Source organism: Suncus etruscus, chromosome 15, assembly GCF_024139225.1.
Source record: "Suncus etruscus isolate mSunEtr1 chromosome 15, mSunEtr1.pri.cur, whole genome shotgun sequence".
In the NCBI taxonomy this organism is placed as follows: Eukaryota; Metazoa; Chordata; class Mammalia; order Eulipotyphla; family Soricidae; genus Suncus; species Suncus etruscus.
In genome coordinates this window covers 72329513-72345341 of record NC_064862.1, presented here as the reverse complement: position 1 = coordinate 72345341, position 15829 = coordinate 72329513, and the positions used below count along the sequence as shown (strand labels likewise).

At 44.9% G+C, this 15829-nt stretch overlaps 1 protein-coding gene across 12 annotated transcripts in view; it reads left to right on the top strand.

The window, feature by feature from the left end:
• GTF2I (general transcription factor IIi) overlaps positions 1-15829 on the top strand; it is an 82574-nt gene that overhangs the window by 38665 nt on the left and 28080 nt on the right. For 2 of the 12 annotated variants that reach the window (XM_049789496.1, XM_049789495.1), the window contains exons 10-12: positions 3452-3508; positions 5629-5685; positions 7432-7494. The exons of 1 other annotated variant lie outside the window; for it this stretch is intronic. In XM_049789496.1, the coding sequence (XP_049645453.1) occupies positions 3452-3508; positions 5629-5685; positions 7432-7494 (177 nt within the window). Of the gene's footprint in view, positions 1-3448; positions 3509-5628; positions 5686-7431; positions 7495-15829 lie in introns of all 12 variants that reach the window. 9 more of the 12 variants (XM_049789494.1, XM_049789493.1, XM_049789498.1 and 6 more) reach the window with 5 other exon arrangements.

Here is a 15829-nt window from a genome sequence, read left to right as displayed (position 1 = left end):
CCTCTTTAAACATGAACCTTGAGGCCAGAGAGATAGCACAATGGTAGGACATTTGCCTTGCACGCAGCCTACCCAGGACCGATGGTGGTTCAATTCCCGGCATCCCATATGGTCCCCTGAGCCTGGCAGGAGCGATTTTCTGAGCGCAAAGCCAGGAGTAACCCCTGGTGTGACCCAAAAACTAAAAAACAAAGAAACAAAACATGAACCTTGAGTAAAATGCAGTAGGTCAGCCTCTGTTTTTATGTGTTGCTGTACTACTGTACAGGCAAAATGTCCTTTTGAAAACAAAATGTTTAAACTGTAGGTGTGCCCCTATACTGGTTTATGATCCAACATTTGTGTTCCCCTTCCAGCTCCCTCCCCTATTTTGGGGGAGTTGGGGCCATAGCTGGTTGTGCTCTGGCTTTACTCCTGACTTTTTGTTTAAGGATCACTCCTTGCTCATGTGCTGGAGATCGAATCTCTGTCTGCCACCTGCAAAGCAAGTGCCCTCCTTGTACTGTCTCTCTGGCCCCATACTTCCTTTTCTTGTGCTCGCTTGAATCTTCAATTTACTGCTGCTCCTCCTGACTGTGTCTCCTGGAAACTGAGGTCCGTCCTTCGTAATATTTGTATTTGTCCACTGCAGGGAAGCATGAGTATGTCTCCCTGACACCCTAGAGTGCATGTTCTCCAGTGGCGTCAAACATCCCGCCTAAGAGGGCAAGATTGACTGGTTCATGTGTCACATGGAGACTCAGGACTGCCCTTGTGCTGATGACCTAGCATAGTCACATGCTGTAGTTAGTTTCTTTCTTGGGGTGCCTGTGTTTGCCAGTCACAAGGGCTGAGGGGCTGCTAGTGTATTGACTCTTGCTGCTGATGGATGCTTATGTATATGTTGTAAAATAAGATACAGCTTTTTCCCCTGGATCATTAGGAAGTGTAGTGATTTGTGAAGAGAATTTCCTAAGTGTGACCCAAATGAAATAATAAGATTAGCAATATCAGGGGCTGGAGCGGTGGCACAAGCGATAGGACATTTGCCTTGCATGCACTAATCTAGGATGGACCTTTGTGAGGGAAGAGGGACAGCCTGGAGTCACGCCTGAGAGTAGCCACTAATCATGGGAAGATGGCACCCTTTTTGCTATCCTTCCCATCTCTGGAATGGTCTCTTCGAAGCTTTTTTTTTTTTTTTTCCAAAGAGCATCCCTAGAGCAGTTGCCCTACAGGTTCCATCTGCCAGGTAGTTCAAGAACAGTATCACAGGGGCGGTGGTGCAGGGCGTAAGCCTTGCTCACACTAGCTTAGGAAGGACCATGGTTCGATCCCCCGGTGTTCCATATGGTCCCCCAAGCCAGGCGCGATTTCTGAGCTCATAGCCAGGAGTAACACTGAGCATCACCAGATGTGGCCCCAAAACAAAACAAAAACAGGATGTAAGAAGCTCCAGGCCTCTGGTAACTTCACAGATAAAGGTTCATTAGTTGGTTGAGTTTAACAAATGTCTCTTACCAAGTCAGTGATCACTTGGAACACCTAAACTCAGTAGTAATGCAACCTAAGATAACTGATTCATAGAAACTGCACCCCGTGAGTCAATATTGGTTTACAAAGCGTGAGTCTTCTCTAAAAATTGGTTTTGATTTTGGGCCATCCCCAGCAGTGCTTGGGGCACCATATGAGTTCCCAAGTTGGCTACTTGTAGGGTAAATGCCCTCCTGCTATACTATTGCTCCAGCCCCTAAAAAAAAAAAAAAAAAAAAAAACCCACTTTCTGCTTGCTCACAGGTAGCTTTAGTAAATCACTGGAATCTAGTAATTAAAAAAAAATTCATGGTCGGGCCCAGAGAGATAGCACAGTGGCCTTTGCCTTGCAAGCAGCCGATCCAGGACCAAAGGTGGTTGGTTCGAATCCCGGTGTCCCACATGGTTCCCTGTGCCTGCCAGGAGCTATTTCTGAGCAGACAGCCAGGAGTAACCTCTGAGCACTGCCGGGTGTGACCCAAAAACCAAAAAAACAAACAAACTAAAAAATTCATGGTCAACAGGTTATTTAAAATGGAAATCCTGAGGCTGGGAAAGATGGTACAGGGGTCAAGGCACTTGACTTGCATACAGCCATTTCAGGTTCCATCCCTGGCACCCCACAGGGTTCCCTGGAACACTTCCAGATGTGGACCAACCACAGTGAAATGGGATCTGGCCAGAGATCCATTATGAAATACATGCTTTCCCCTCTTTTTTGGTGGTGGTGGGGGTCGCATCTGACTGTGCTCAGGGCCTACTCCTCCTGGCTCTTCACTCGTATCACTCCTGGTGGGTTGGTATGTGGCCCTGGGGATGGAACCTGGGTTGATCATGTGTAAAGCACTACAGTATTGCCCTCATTGGGTAATACCCTGGCATGTCACATAGCCTGACCCTAGGGTGCCAATCTCCTTGGAGGTCAGTCCCTGCCCTCAGATCCATGTTAGTGTTTTCCCATTACTGACCTGGTCACAGGACAAATTCAAATCTCATTCATGCAGCCTCTTTCTTGCTCTTTATTAGTTGAAATTCCAAAGACCAACACTTCATGTGAAATTGGTTCTTCGTGGGATGTATTATCTGTTGTTTATAAAACCGGTGCTTATTCCTGTGACTTTTAGAAGTTGAAGCTATAGAATAGAAATGATACTTTGCTTATTCTATTAATGCATTAAAAACAGTGCTTTGGGGGCAGGAAAAAAAAAACAGTGCTTTGTTCTCTGTTTTAAATCTGGTGCTTTTCATTGCTGAACCTCTTGACAGTTCCTATCACTATTTTGTCAAAAAGATTCTGCTGGGTTCTGACAGTTTAGTTCTCTCAGCTTGTCCTGGTGTAAACAGATTGAGGCTGCAAGAATGTGGTGGCTCCCACATGGTTGGTTGGTTGGTTGGTTGTTTCAGTCCCGGTGGGGTGTGAGCTTTCTGGTAGCTTCACATTTGACTAGAGAACTTCAGGAAAATGTAACTGTCTGGCCTGTGTTTTTCTTCAGTGTGATAAGAGATAAAGCAAATATTTGTGGAGGAAAAGACCTCTGCTCTTTGTAAGATAAAAGCCGCACTTACAGAAGCGTTAGGATGAACTTTTCACAGTTGGAAATAACCCGTCTCTCTCCTCCAGACAGACCATCACCAGCCACTTCTCTGTCAAGTCATTTTTTTTTTTTAATTTTCTTTTGTCTGTGCCTTCCAGTTTTCTACTCACGCTTTGCCATTCATTCAAGACCATGTGTTGGTGTCTACTCCATTTTGTCCTTTTTCTTTTTCCTTTTCCTTTTGAGTTTTGCCTCTTCTTTTTTTTTACATTCATTTTTTTATTGTTAAATGAGAAGGATATCTATTTCTCTGTTCTCACTCACCCAAATCTGTTAACTAAAGTGACCCCAAAAATACATTTTGGGGATGACTTTTGAAGTGTTATTTTTGTATCCCAAAGCAGGCCCTTCTGAAACTGATGATGTTGATGACAAACTTCCCCTTTCGAAGTCTTTGCAAGGTATACAAAACCTTTTCACTTCGTTCTCCCAACGTGCTGTTCTGATTGAATGTTCCTTTAGACTGGACAAGACTGTTTTAAATATTTGTATCTGTTTTATTTGCTTTTCTAAATGGAAAAGGAAAAAAAATGTATTGGCCTTTTATGTTTTTGTTTTTGTTTATTTTTTTTTTTAAAAAAGCATAAATGAACTTCACAAAGCAACAACTTTTCAAAACCAATTTTCCCTTTTGTGAATCTAGTAATGAATCTCGAAATGGGTACATGACACACTTTCTCATTGCAGGTAAAGTACACATTTCTACCTTATCTCAGAACAGTCAGTGAGGCTGCTATGTCTGCTTAGGGATGTCAGTAGCCAGGCAGGCAATCATGCTGGTATTTCAGCTTCAGAGAGAACGGGCAGTGGCTTTGTCAGTCCCTATGTTTATGAATTGACACCCTTTAGGGAAGTTTTTCATTTTCGCATTCCCTAACTTGGTGGCCAGAGACTCTTTCTTTGTATGTATGATTCTTTCTTTTCTGACAGCGGACGCACAAGGTGTATGTTCTTGAGTTTTATTTTTCCATGTCGTGTTTATAGCAGACTTTAAAAGGACAACCGCAACCAAAAAGGTCTGAGCCCCTCTGTTGGGTTAACTAACGTTGACCACCTTAGCTGTTTCTACTCCTGTATGCCCTTTTCTCTTTGGACCATGGTCCTCCTCTTCGATAGCTTCTGCTCCTAAGGCCCAAAAGTTAGGGTTAAATAACAAAGCTGGGGAGGAGAGTGCTGTGTTGAGAAAAATATTAACTCATGGCTGTAGATTGGCTTAATAACATTTTGGGCTCAGGTGAGTTTTTAGAAGTTGAAGTAAGTGGCAAAGAATCCCAGGATGGGCTGGAGAGACAGGACAGAGGGTAGTGCTCTTGCCTGGTATGTGGCTGGCTTGGGTTTTGTCCCTGGCACTCCCATAGTCTTGCCAGGCGTGATCCCCTAAGTGCAGTGTCAAGAGAAAGCCCTGAGCACTGCCAGGTGTAGCTCCCAGACAAAATACCAGAAAGATAAAACCCCAAGCCAACCTCAGCATCATTAAGTTAGACCTTGAAAACTAAATCTATTTGACCCTGATGTGGCATTTTAAACTCAGAGCAGTAGTTAATGGTAGTATTTGAAATTGTAATCAATACTCTGAAAATTGAGAGAGAAGAAATGAAAGACTTAATGTGTCTTTGGTAGCTTTAAAATTGAATTGCCATAGATGACAAAGTGGACCCAGTTCTGCATCTCAGTTTATTTATACTCATAGGCGGTGTAGACTTAAGACAGTGATTTTTCAGCTTTGTCCATTTTAGTAATTGTGAGGTTTTTAAAGACACATAGAGACCTTGGGGACTGTTTCTGACCTGGCTGCTCAGTGACTCGCTGGTGTTTCTGGTCCCCTTGTCCCAGTTCCTGAGTGCACGTCTGCTCTAGCAGGAATATCATGCTTGACTTGTGACTGTCTAACCTGGCACATTGCTTTATATGTTCCAGTTCTTAGAAGCAGGCAGATAATATTACCTGAATTAAAATGCTTTTGAGACTAAAGGTAGTATCTTTATGTTTTAATTTCTGAGTTTCCCCTTACGTATGATTTTTGACTGAATCCTGGGGCTTGCATTTTCTTCTCTTCCACCGTAGTGAACTGGGAAGCAGGGCCATTCAGCAGAGCTTACTTAAACCTGTTGAATCTCGATGTCTTCGAGTCTGGGGACAAAGAAAGAGTCAGCTTGGGCAGTTCTGTGTGTGACATCCTGGCAGATGATCCTGATAGTTTGAAACAATAATTTCAATATTAGTAATTATGCTGTGGAGTTGTAATATCTAACAGTAAATCCCCAAAATGCTTAGGATTAGTCTCTGTGTGTATTTTTAAATGACTTTCCAAGCTTTTAATTTTTTAAATACAAGTGTTGTGTTTTTTTAAAATCCTTATTAGATTACATTGAGTTGATTAAGGAGTTAAAGAATCAGTTTGTTTTTGTTATATAAAATCTAAAATTGTTGGCTTTGTTACCTAGTTTCACTTCTTTAAATACAAGTTTTGTGTTTTTAATTTTTTTTACCAGCTTATTATATGTTGTTTATTTCTTTTTAGGGAGCCATCATACTTCTGAGGGCAATGAAGGAACAGAGATGGAAGTCCCAACTGAAGGTTAGAAATAAAGGGGTTGATGTCTTAATTGTGTTTGTTCTTTGACAGAGAATATTATATAAAGCCGCCTTACTGTGAAGAGAGAAGGTGATTGTCTTGTCATCCCTTTTGAGTCAGTAGGGTTTTCTCTTTGAGCCCAGATACACAGTACAACTCTTTCACTGCCATGACTGTTAAGGCAAGTGAGAGAGAGGGAAGTGTGGGTTGTATATAAAGGTGTCCTGATCCCGAACACTGCCTCCCCCCAGTTCCCTTCTGTACTGCGTGCCTGCAGTCTTTCCTAGTGTGTCTAGAATTTTTTTTTCTTTTTAATTTCTTTTTAATTTTGTTTTTGAGCTCATACCCGGCCGTACTAAGGTTTACTTCTGGCTTTGTTCAGGGATAGGGATCGCTCCTGGTAGGCTTGGTCTACCCTATGAGTGTCAGGGATTGAACTCAGGTCGGCCTTGTGCAAGGCAAAAATTCCCTACCTGCTGTACAGCCCTTTGTTTTATACATTAATTTGGGGGTGGGAGATGGTAGGTGCCACACCTCGTAGTGCTCAGGGCTGATTTTCAAGAGGTTTCCTCTTGAACGGGGCTCATGGTACCATGTGGAATTCGGGTTTTGAACCCGAGTCAGCCTCATGCAAGACAAACACCCTACCCAAGGACCCCTTATATAATTTTAAAACAATTCTTTTGCCCTCTTTAAGTGAAGGGAGATCTCTGGATTATGAGCTCACTTTAAAAATTTCAGTTTCACGATTTGGGCTTCTAACTAGAAGACATTCTTGAAAAAAATACTAAATGGTCATTGAAAATGATCCTTTGTTTCTTTTTGAGATCTTCTCAGAGAAGATAGTGGGAGTGGCTTTTTTATGTTTTGCTAAGTGGGGGGGGCGATTAGACGGCTCTTCTCCAAGTCTTCTGGGTAGCTGGAAATACAAGCTCATACTGCGGGTTTCCTCAGTGTCCCAAGTCTAGTTCAATTGTCACGCTCAAACTACTTTCATTTTGAGAACATGTTTATTGTCACTTTTGCAGTGTGAACAGAAGTAGCTTGAACTTGGGGTCCTGGTCCTTATTTCTTACTAACGAGCAAACAGCTTGTGGCAAATCAATTAATCTCTCAACCTTTGCAAAAGGGGAACAAAGCCTTTCTCCAGCTGCCTTCCAAGCACCGACATGGTGGTGCACATTTGTCCTATAGTAGCACAAACGTTCATGCGCCATCAGACTATCGCTCTACACACAGTTACTGTAGTAGCCATTGCCTCAGTATTACAACCTTTTGTTTTTGTGTTTGAGACCACAGCTGGCAGGCTTAGGGGGAACCATGTGGGGTGTTGTGGCTTGAAGCCTGCACAGCCATGTGCCAGGCAAGCGCCCTCCCGGCTGTATTAGAGTCTCTGCCCAAGACCTCAGTTTTTAAAATACTGATTTTGAGTTTATTTACCAGTATAGATCTGTGGTCTTCAGGTGTGGGTGCACAGAGGTTGAAAACCTCAGAGAAACTGTCCCCCGCCCCCTGAACTCTCAGGGGAAATAATGGGCCTGGCATATCTTGTTACAGCCAAAAAGCATTGTGACTTTGTTAAAATCTTATTCTTTTTAAAAATAAGAACACATTAAAGTTAATGTAATTTTCATTTAATAAACATGACATGAGTTAAACTGCCAGTAGAACTATCAAATCAATAAAATGTTGGAACATTCAGAAAGTGCTTTACAATGAATGTCATTTTAGGATTTTATTTTTTTCAAGATTCTACTCAGCATGTCCCTTCAGAAACAAGTGAGGACCCTGAAGTTGAGGTGACCATTGAAGGTTGGTTTCTTAAAAGCCCTTGATTCCCAAGTTTTCTTCGGTCATAAACGTAATTGTCACGTTCACGTTGCTAAGCTGCATTCCATTCATTTTAAACAAAACATGGGGAAGTTCAAGGCCTGTGTATGTTCTTGTAACCAAGCAGACCCACCTACTTCCCTAGTTCCTCGAGTATCACTGGACCCCACAGAAGCCCTCAGCCAGGGCTCAGCAGGTGTTGGTATGCACATCCACATCCGCTCAGAACCGCTTTAACCTCAGCTGAATGCACTCCTGAACTCTAGCTAGATCTCAGACCTAAATTTTGGGGGGAATTTGCGGCAGGGTAGGGGTTGGCCACACTCAGCAGTGCTCAGTGATTACACCTGGCTCACATTCAGGAATTACTCCTGACGGTTCTGGGGGACCCAGATTGGCTGGCCAAGTGCAAGGCAAACGCCTTCCCTGCAATGCTGTGGCTCTGGCTCCTCATATCTGGTTTACATGGAGACAGGAACATAGACACGCCAGCCTGTCTTGAGCACCATTGAGAGTGCAGCTTGGATGATCCGTGAGTGGCATTGCTGTTCCTATACCGTAGATGTGTCACCATATTCTTTAAATTTTGTTCCTTCTACATTTCCCCCTTAGGACAAAATCCTTAAACCCTACTATAAATAACTCTGGTGTGAAATTTTTTATTCCTGCCCTACCCCAAGACATCTATAGTCAGTGGCTCTCAGTTTATTTTGTCAATCTCTAAAAATACACAGGAAGGTTAAGACAAAACATAATTTTTTTTTTTACCATCAAACATTATAGTGAGCATCTAAAGTGTGTGTAAGTCACGAGTCTTGTCATTTTTTCATAAACACATCTCTGTTGCTGTTGCCTGACTTTCCTTGTTGAGCTCTGACCCCCCCTCTGACCTTCCTCTGGTGTCCTGAAGTTCTCGCTGTTTCTTGCCTTTGCTTCCAAAATTTAAGTTGGTTTGGTGACTTCTGCCTAATATGGTTGTTTTTCATGTATTTTATGTAAATGTCTCTAATCTACTTTTTTTTTTTTTTTGGTTTTTGGGCCACACCGGGTGATGCTCACAGGTTACTCCTGGCTATGCGCTCAGAAATCACTCCTGGCTTGCGGGGGACCATATGGGACACCAGGGGATTGAACCACAGTCCATCCTAGGCTAACGTGGGCAAAGCAGATGCCCACAACTCCTGCCCCTCTAATCTACTTTTTACTCATGGTTTTACTAAACAAAGTAATATTGGAATTACTTGTAAATTACCATTAAAGAATTGGATGTTGTCACTCACAGGTGGGGAGATGGTTCAAAGGGCTCTGGATGTGGGAAGGACCTTGGTTTGATCCTCAGCCCTAGGTAGTTTTAGGATTCCTCCCCATCATAAATACCACCAACTTCCCTGACACCTTGGCTAGCCAAGTATTTAACCTGCTATAGCTGCAGAGCACAGCTACGTGCAGCCCCAACATAAAAAAGAACTTTAAAATAGTGGACCCTTGGAGAAATAGCACAATGGTAGGGTGTTTGCCTTGCAAAGAGCTGATCTGGGATGGACTGTGGTTTGAATCCTGGCATCCTATATGGTCCCCCATGCCTGCCAGAGCAATTTCTGAGTGCAGAGAGCCAGGAGGAACCCCTGAGTGCTGCCAGGTGTGACCCAAAAAACAAAAACAAAAAATTAGCATTTTGTTGCTCTGTTAGAAAGCTCACTGACTGGGCCGAAGCTATAGCACAGCAGAAGGGCATTTGCCTTGCACACAGCTGACCCAGGTTCTATCTCAGGCATCCCATATAGTTCCCCAACCCTCCCAAGATCGTTTCTGAGCGCAGAGCCAGGATGCTCTGAACATTGCTGGGTACAGCCAAAAAACAAAAAACAAAAAGAAAATAGAAACCTTACTAACTGGGGCTGGACGAAGCCATAGTACACCGAGGAGGGCATTTGCCTTGCAATCAGCCTACCTGAGTTCTGTCCCTATCATCCCATCTGGTCCCCTGAGCCCTCCAGGAGTGATCCCTGAATGCAGAGCCAGGAGTAAGCCCTGAGCATTGCCGTGTATAGCCCAAAAACTAAAAATAGACAAGAAATCTCAACTGGAGCCCGGAGAAATAGCACAGCCGCATTTGCCTTGCAAGCAGCCTATCCAGGACCAAAGGTGGTTGGTTTGAATCCCGGTGTCCCATATGGTCCCCATGCCTACCAGGAGCTATTTCTGAGCAGACAGCCAGGAGTAACCCCTGAGCACCGCCGGGTGTGGCCCAAAAACCAAAAAAAAAAAAAAAAAAAAAAAAAAAAGAAATCTCAACTGACTGCCAGAGCAAAGTATGCAGTAGTGTATGGTTCAGTAATAGGGTTCCTTGTTCAAAACCTAGGCCCTACGGCCTCAATGGTGAATCTATGGCACGCCAGCAGTGGTACACGAAGGCCTTACAGCCGACATGCGAGAAGGGGTCCGCAATTAAGATATTCGGTGCGGAGGAGGCGAGTGTGCCAGTGTCTGCTTTGCAGCTCACCTGGCAACAGGGCCGGATTGACCATTGTGCGGCAGTTTGGGCACTTGGGCTCAAAAAGGTTAGCCATGACTGCATAGGGGCTAGTGTTGGGACCTCAACACAAAATCAAACCTTTTTTTTTTTTAGAGGTGGCACATCCAGCAGTGCTCTGGGGTCACTCCTGGCTCTGCGCTCAGAAATCGCTCCTGGCAGGCTCGGGACCATATGGGATGCCAGAAATCAAACCGGGGTCTATCCAGGGTTGGCATGAGCAAGGCAAACGCCCTGCCGCTGGGAGGAGGAGGCCAGTGTATTCAGGATTGCTCCTGGATCTGCACTTGGAACACCCCCCCACCCCCCCGTCAGGGATCCCCTCTAGTCTGTAGTTTTGAATTCTTGGTATAACACACGTGGCACCACAAGTCCTAACACAGCAGCCTGGCACCCCTGGCCCCAGAGCAGTCAGAACATTCCTCGGTTGAGATAAAGTGAGGTGACGGATACAGTTTTTTTGTTTGGGGGTTGTTTCTTTCTGTTCCTTTGTATCATGTTTTCAGTTTGGGGGCCATACCTCAGGGGTTTCTCCTGGCTGACTCAAAGACCATATGGGATGCCATAGATCAGACTCAGATTGATTCTGTGCAAGGCAAACACCCTCCTTGCTGTAATATCACTTTGGCCCCTTTGTTTTTGTGTCACACCCATGGTGCTCAGTGCTTTCTCTTAGCTTGGTGCTCAAGGATTAACCCAGTGGGTTGGGGTACCATATGAATATAGAACCTGGGTCAGCATTTGCGTGCAAGGCAAATCCCCCCTCCCCCCATTGTACTACCTCTCTGGCTCCAAGGTTTTTTTGTTTCTTCGTTTGTTTGGTTTTTGGTGTTAGGGTTACTCGTGGCTCTACGCTCAGAAATTGCCCCCTGGCAGGCTCGGGGGACATATGGGATGCCGGGATTCAAACCACTGTCCTTCTGCATCAAGACAAACAACCTACCTCCATGCTATTTCTCTGGTCCCTGGCTCCGAGTTTTTAAATCTTGGAGCATATGAAAGTTGTACTGTGGTAGTTCAGAATGTCAGTGCTGGCCTGTAGCCTAGATGCTTTTGTATGGTTGGTGATAGAAAGTCGGTGCCTCCAGCCCAGATTTCCGCTCACCAGTGTGGGATGGGGGCAGGGGATAAAATATAGTATCCTGTGCTTTATTTTTGTTTGTGTGGGCCACACTCAGTCATGCTCAGAGAGTCCCTCTAGGAAGCTGGGATTGAACCTGGTTAGCTGTGTTCAGTGGCTCCACTCATAATGGTCTTTCTTTAGACTAAGATTCAGCACCAGGAACTTGATCAGTTATCAGTGGGATTTTGCTGCTTCAGAGGCCAGGGAAATTTCAGGACTGTAAAAGTAATCACAGTGTCTGCGTTACATGGGTGTGTGTGCTCATGTGTGTTCATTTGTGTTCACAAGGGATGTCAATCCAAGCTACTAACATTTTCTCTTTAATTGGGATGGAGCTGTACCCCGTGATGTCCTGTCACTCATTGCTCCTGGCTCTTACTGGGACAAAATCTCAGGGTGTCTGGGTGACTGCACCGTTTAAGTTGAACCAGGGGTACCTTCAGCAAAGCAGACCTTAACATTGATTTCTCTCTCTCTAGGCCTGTCAATTTACTTCTACCCACACCACAGGAAAGTTTTTAATTTGCTTCTAACGAGGTAGTCATGTGAAGACTTAGACATTTGTCTGAGCACTTAAGTCTGCAGGTCATGATATATCTATCACACATCACATGTGGAAACGTAGTTTCTTTTTTGGTTTTTGTGTCACACCGGGCAGTGCTCAGGGGTTACTTCTGGCTCTATGCTCAGAAAATCGCCCCTGGCAGGCCCGGGGGACCATATGGGATGCCGGGATTCTAACCACCGTCCTTCTGCATGAAAGGCAAAAACTCCTTACCACCATTCTATCTCTCTGGCCCCAGAAACATAGTTTCTAAATAGCATAAAACTAGTCCAAATAAAGTCTTGGCCTAGTCTCACAATACAAGAAATAAATATGCATCAAGACAGTTAAGTTTGGTACTCTGTAGTGCATTGAAAAGAAAAAGAAAAAAAAAACTCAAATCAATTTGGGGGTGTTGGACCTTACCTGGTGGTGCTTGTGACTCCCAGCACTGGAGTCAGAGATAACACACATACACACACCACACCAACTCCGCAGTGTTGAGGGAGCAAATAGTGTTGGGGATCGAATTGGAATGGGCTACCACTCCCGTGTGTCATCACCACCTGTAACTCAGTGTGGGATGGAAAATAAGGCAAAGTTGAAAGGAAAAATTGCCTCTTGGGAAAGATGTTCCTTTTGTTTAGAGGGTACTTATGCAGATTACAAGACAGGGTGCCTGCCTTGCCCCTGTTCTGTCTCCTTGGCCCTGTGATTTTGCTTTTTGGTTTTTTTTGTGGGGGAAGGATACTCCTAGTTCTGTGTTCAAGAATACCATTTGGGATGCTTGCAATCAAATGTGGATCACAACTCACATCTAACTGCATATTCACACATATTACCCCAACACACACACACACACACACACACACACACACACACACACTCCTGCGATCAAATGTGGATCACAACTCACATCTAACTGCATATTCACACATATTACCCCCCCCCCCATACACACACCATCAGCGTGCGTCCATACACAAACATAACCCAACCCCCACTCTCATTGCTCCCTGTTCCAACTTGGACCTCCAGGCTGAGGCCCCTTGGAGAGCCCTTTCCCCTCGATGGGAATGCTTGATGGAGACAAAGGCCAGGCAAGTTCCAGGAAGGGAGGGAGGTTTGGATCGGGTGTATCTGGGAGATGGGCTATGGGCTCTGCTGCTTTGTGGCTTGATCCTGTGCTGAGTAAGTGTTGCAGGGAGATCACACACACACACACACACACACACACACACACACACACGGATCGGGTGTATCTGGGAGATGGGCTATGGGCTCTGCTGCTTTGTGGCTTGATCCTGTGCTGAGTAAGTGTTGCAGGGAGATCACACACGCACGCACACACACACACACACACACCACACGCACACACGCTCTGCTGCTTTGTGGCTTGATCCTGTGCTGAGTAAGTGTTGCAGGGAGATCACACACACACACACACACACACACACACACACACACACACACACACACTCCCTTTCCCTCCCTCCCTCCGTCCCCCCCTCTCAGCCCTTTGAGCTGGCTCCTGTCCCTAAACATTCTTTCCTACTTGGGACTTGTGGTCACACTTTCTTTTTTTTCTTCCTTCTTTTTTTTTGGTCATACTTGGCAGTGCTCAGGGGTTACTCCTGACTTTACACTCAGAAATCGCTCCTGGCAGGCTCGGGGGACCATATGGGATGCCAGGATTTGAACCACCCTCCTTCTGCATGGAGGGCAAACGCCTTAACTCCGTGCTATCTCTCCAGCCCCACGATCACTTTCTTTCTAATCCTGTGTCATCTTTGTTTAGTGCTTTTGCTGTCTTGTGAACAAATGTACTGTCCTTGGTTTCTTCCTCTTTAGTTTGATTGATGATGCTCTTCTAGAAAGTGTATTAAGTGCAGGTCAGCCTTTTTCGAAATGAGATGGCCTCATAGGCGGTGAATCTTGACACCAAAGGTGACACAGTCCGTCCCCCCCACCTTTCCAAATTAAATTAGAACTTCCTAATAGCTGTGTCCTTTTTCCTTTATATTCTGACTTTTAATTACCCTCTACTATGATCACCCCCATTCCATCGATGAGCTATATATTTGGGCTGCAGTGTTCTATTTGTAAAGCGCACTTCTTGGGTTTGGACCACATCTGGTGGTATTCAGGGCTCTGTACTTGGGGATCTTTCCTAGTAGGGGTCTGAGGACCATAAAGGATTTGGGGAATTGGCACAGATTGGCTGAATATCTCTTCAGCTCCTTGTGTGTTTTTTTGTTTGTTTGTTTGTTTGTTTTGTTTATGTTTTTTTTTAGTTTTTGTTTCATTTTGGTGATACACTCAGCGATACTCAGGGGGTCATGTGGGGTTCTGGAAATAGAACCTAGGTGAGCCTCAGGCAAGGCAAACACCCTTCCTGCTATAGCCTCTTATTTTTGGTCCTGGTCTTTTGATAGGGCAGTGACAGGCCAGTTCAGTTAGCAGGGGCTGCACAGTATGAAAGCAGAGTCCATTACTATATAGTGGGGTCAGTTTTCAGACCACACAGTGTTGCTCAGGCCTTTTCTTTTTGTGGGAGAGGATGGTTTTGGGTTACACCAAAGACCCTCAGGGGTTACTCCTGGCTTTGCGCTTACAAATCACTCTTGGGGGGCCGGGCGGTGGCGCTAAAGGTAAGGTGCCTGCCTTGCCTGTGCTAGCCTCGGACGGACCGCGGTTCGATCCCCTGGCGTCCCATATGGTCCCCCAAGAAGCCAGGAGCGACTTCTGAGCGCATAGCCAGGAGTAACCCCTGAGCGTCACAGGGTGTGGCCCAAAAACCAAAAAAAAAAAAAAAAAGATTAAAAAAAAAAAATGGGCCGGGAAGGTGGCGCTAGAGATAAGGTGTCTGCCTTGTAAGCGCTACCAAGGAACGGACCACGGTTCGATCCCCCGGCGTCCCATATGGTCCCCCCAAGCCAGGGGCGATTTCTGAGCACATAGCCAGGAGTAACCCCTGAGCATCAAACGGGTGTGGCCCAAAAACAAAAACAAAAAAAAAAATCACTCTTGGTAGGCTCTGGGGACCTAATGGGATACCAGGGAATCTAACCTGGGTTGGCCTATTGCAAAGCAGAGACCCTACCTGCGGTGCTATTGCTCCAGCCCCTCAGGCGTTTCTTTTAACTCTGGGTTTAAGAATCACTCCTGTAAAATTTGGGGTGGACCATTAGGGTGCAAGGGATTGAACCAGGGTTGACCTTGTTTGTACAAAGACTGTGTTCTCCCTGCTGTGCTCAGTCTGCAACCTGAGAATAGGCATCCTTGTTGGCACAGTGTAGTCTCCTCACAGTTGTGTCCACAGTCAGTCTGTCTGTCCATGCTTAAACATGTTGTGGCGTTTACATGCACTGAACTAACATTTGTTTCACAAATAACGTATAAACCAGTTCTAAAAAAAATCCAATAAATTCTGTATTTAATAGATGTTTATCAAATCAAACATGTAAAATTATGATGATAATTATACAAATCATATAAAGATACTCGGTCTGTTTGTGTAGTATACTTTGAGTTTTGCAGACAGAAGGATTTATTTTATCCTTTTGTATAATTTGCAATGACCATGCAAATTCTTTTCTTTAAAGATGTAAAAATAATTTTAAGCATCTAGATAGAATTATGAAAGAAAGACATTTATAATGACTTCAAATTAAAGAAGTTTTTTTTTTTTTTTTTTTTTTTGGTTTTTGGGCCACACCCTGTGACGCTCAGGGGTTACTCCTGGCTATGCGATCAGAAGTCGCTCCTGGCTTGGGGGACCATATGGGACGCCGGGGGATCGAACCGCGGTCCGTCCTAGGCTAGCGCAGGCAAGGCAGGCACCTTACCTCCAGCGCCACCGCCCGGCCCCATTAAAGAAGTTTTTAAAAAAAAGTTCAGCAGGGGCCGGGTAGGTGGTGCTGGAGGTAAGGTGTCTGCCTTGCAAGCGCTAGCCAAGGAAGGACCGAGGTTCGATCCCCGGCGTCCCATATGGTCCCCCCAAGCCAGGGGCGATTTCTGAGCACATAGCCAGGAGTAACCCCTGAGCGTCAAATGGGTGTGGCCCAAAAACCAAAAAAAAAAAAAAAGTTCAGCAAAGAAAAATGAGGGCACATCC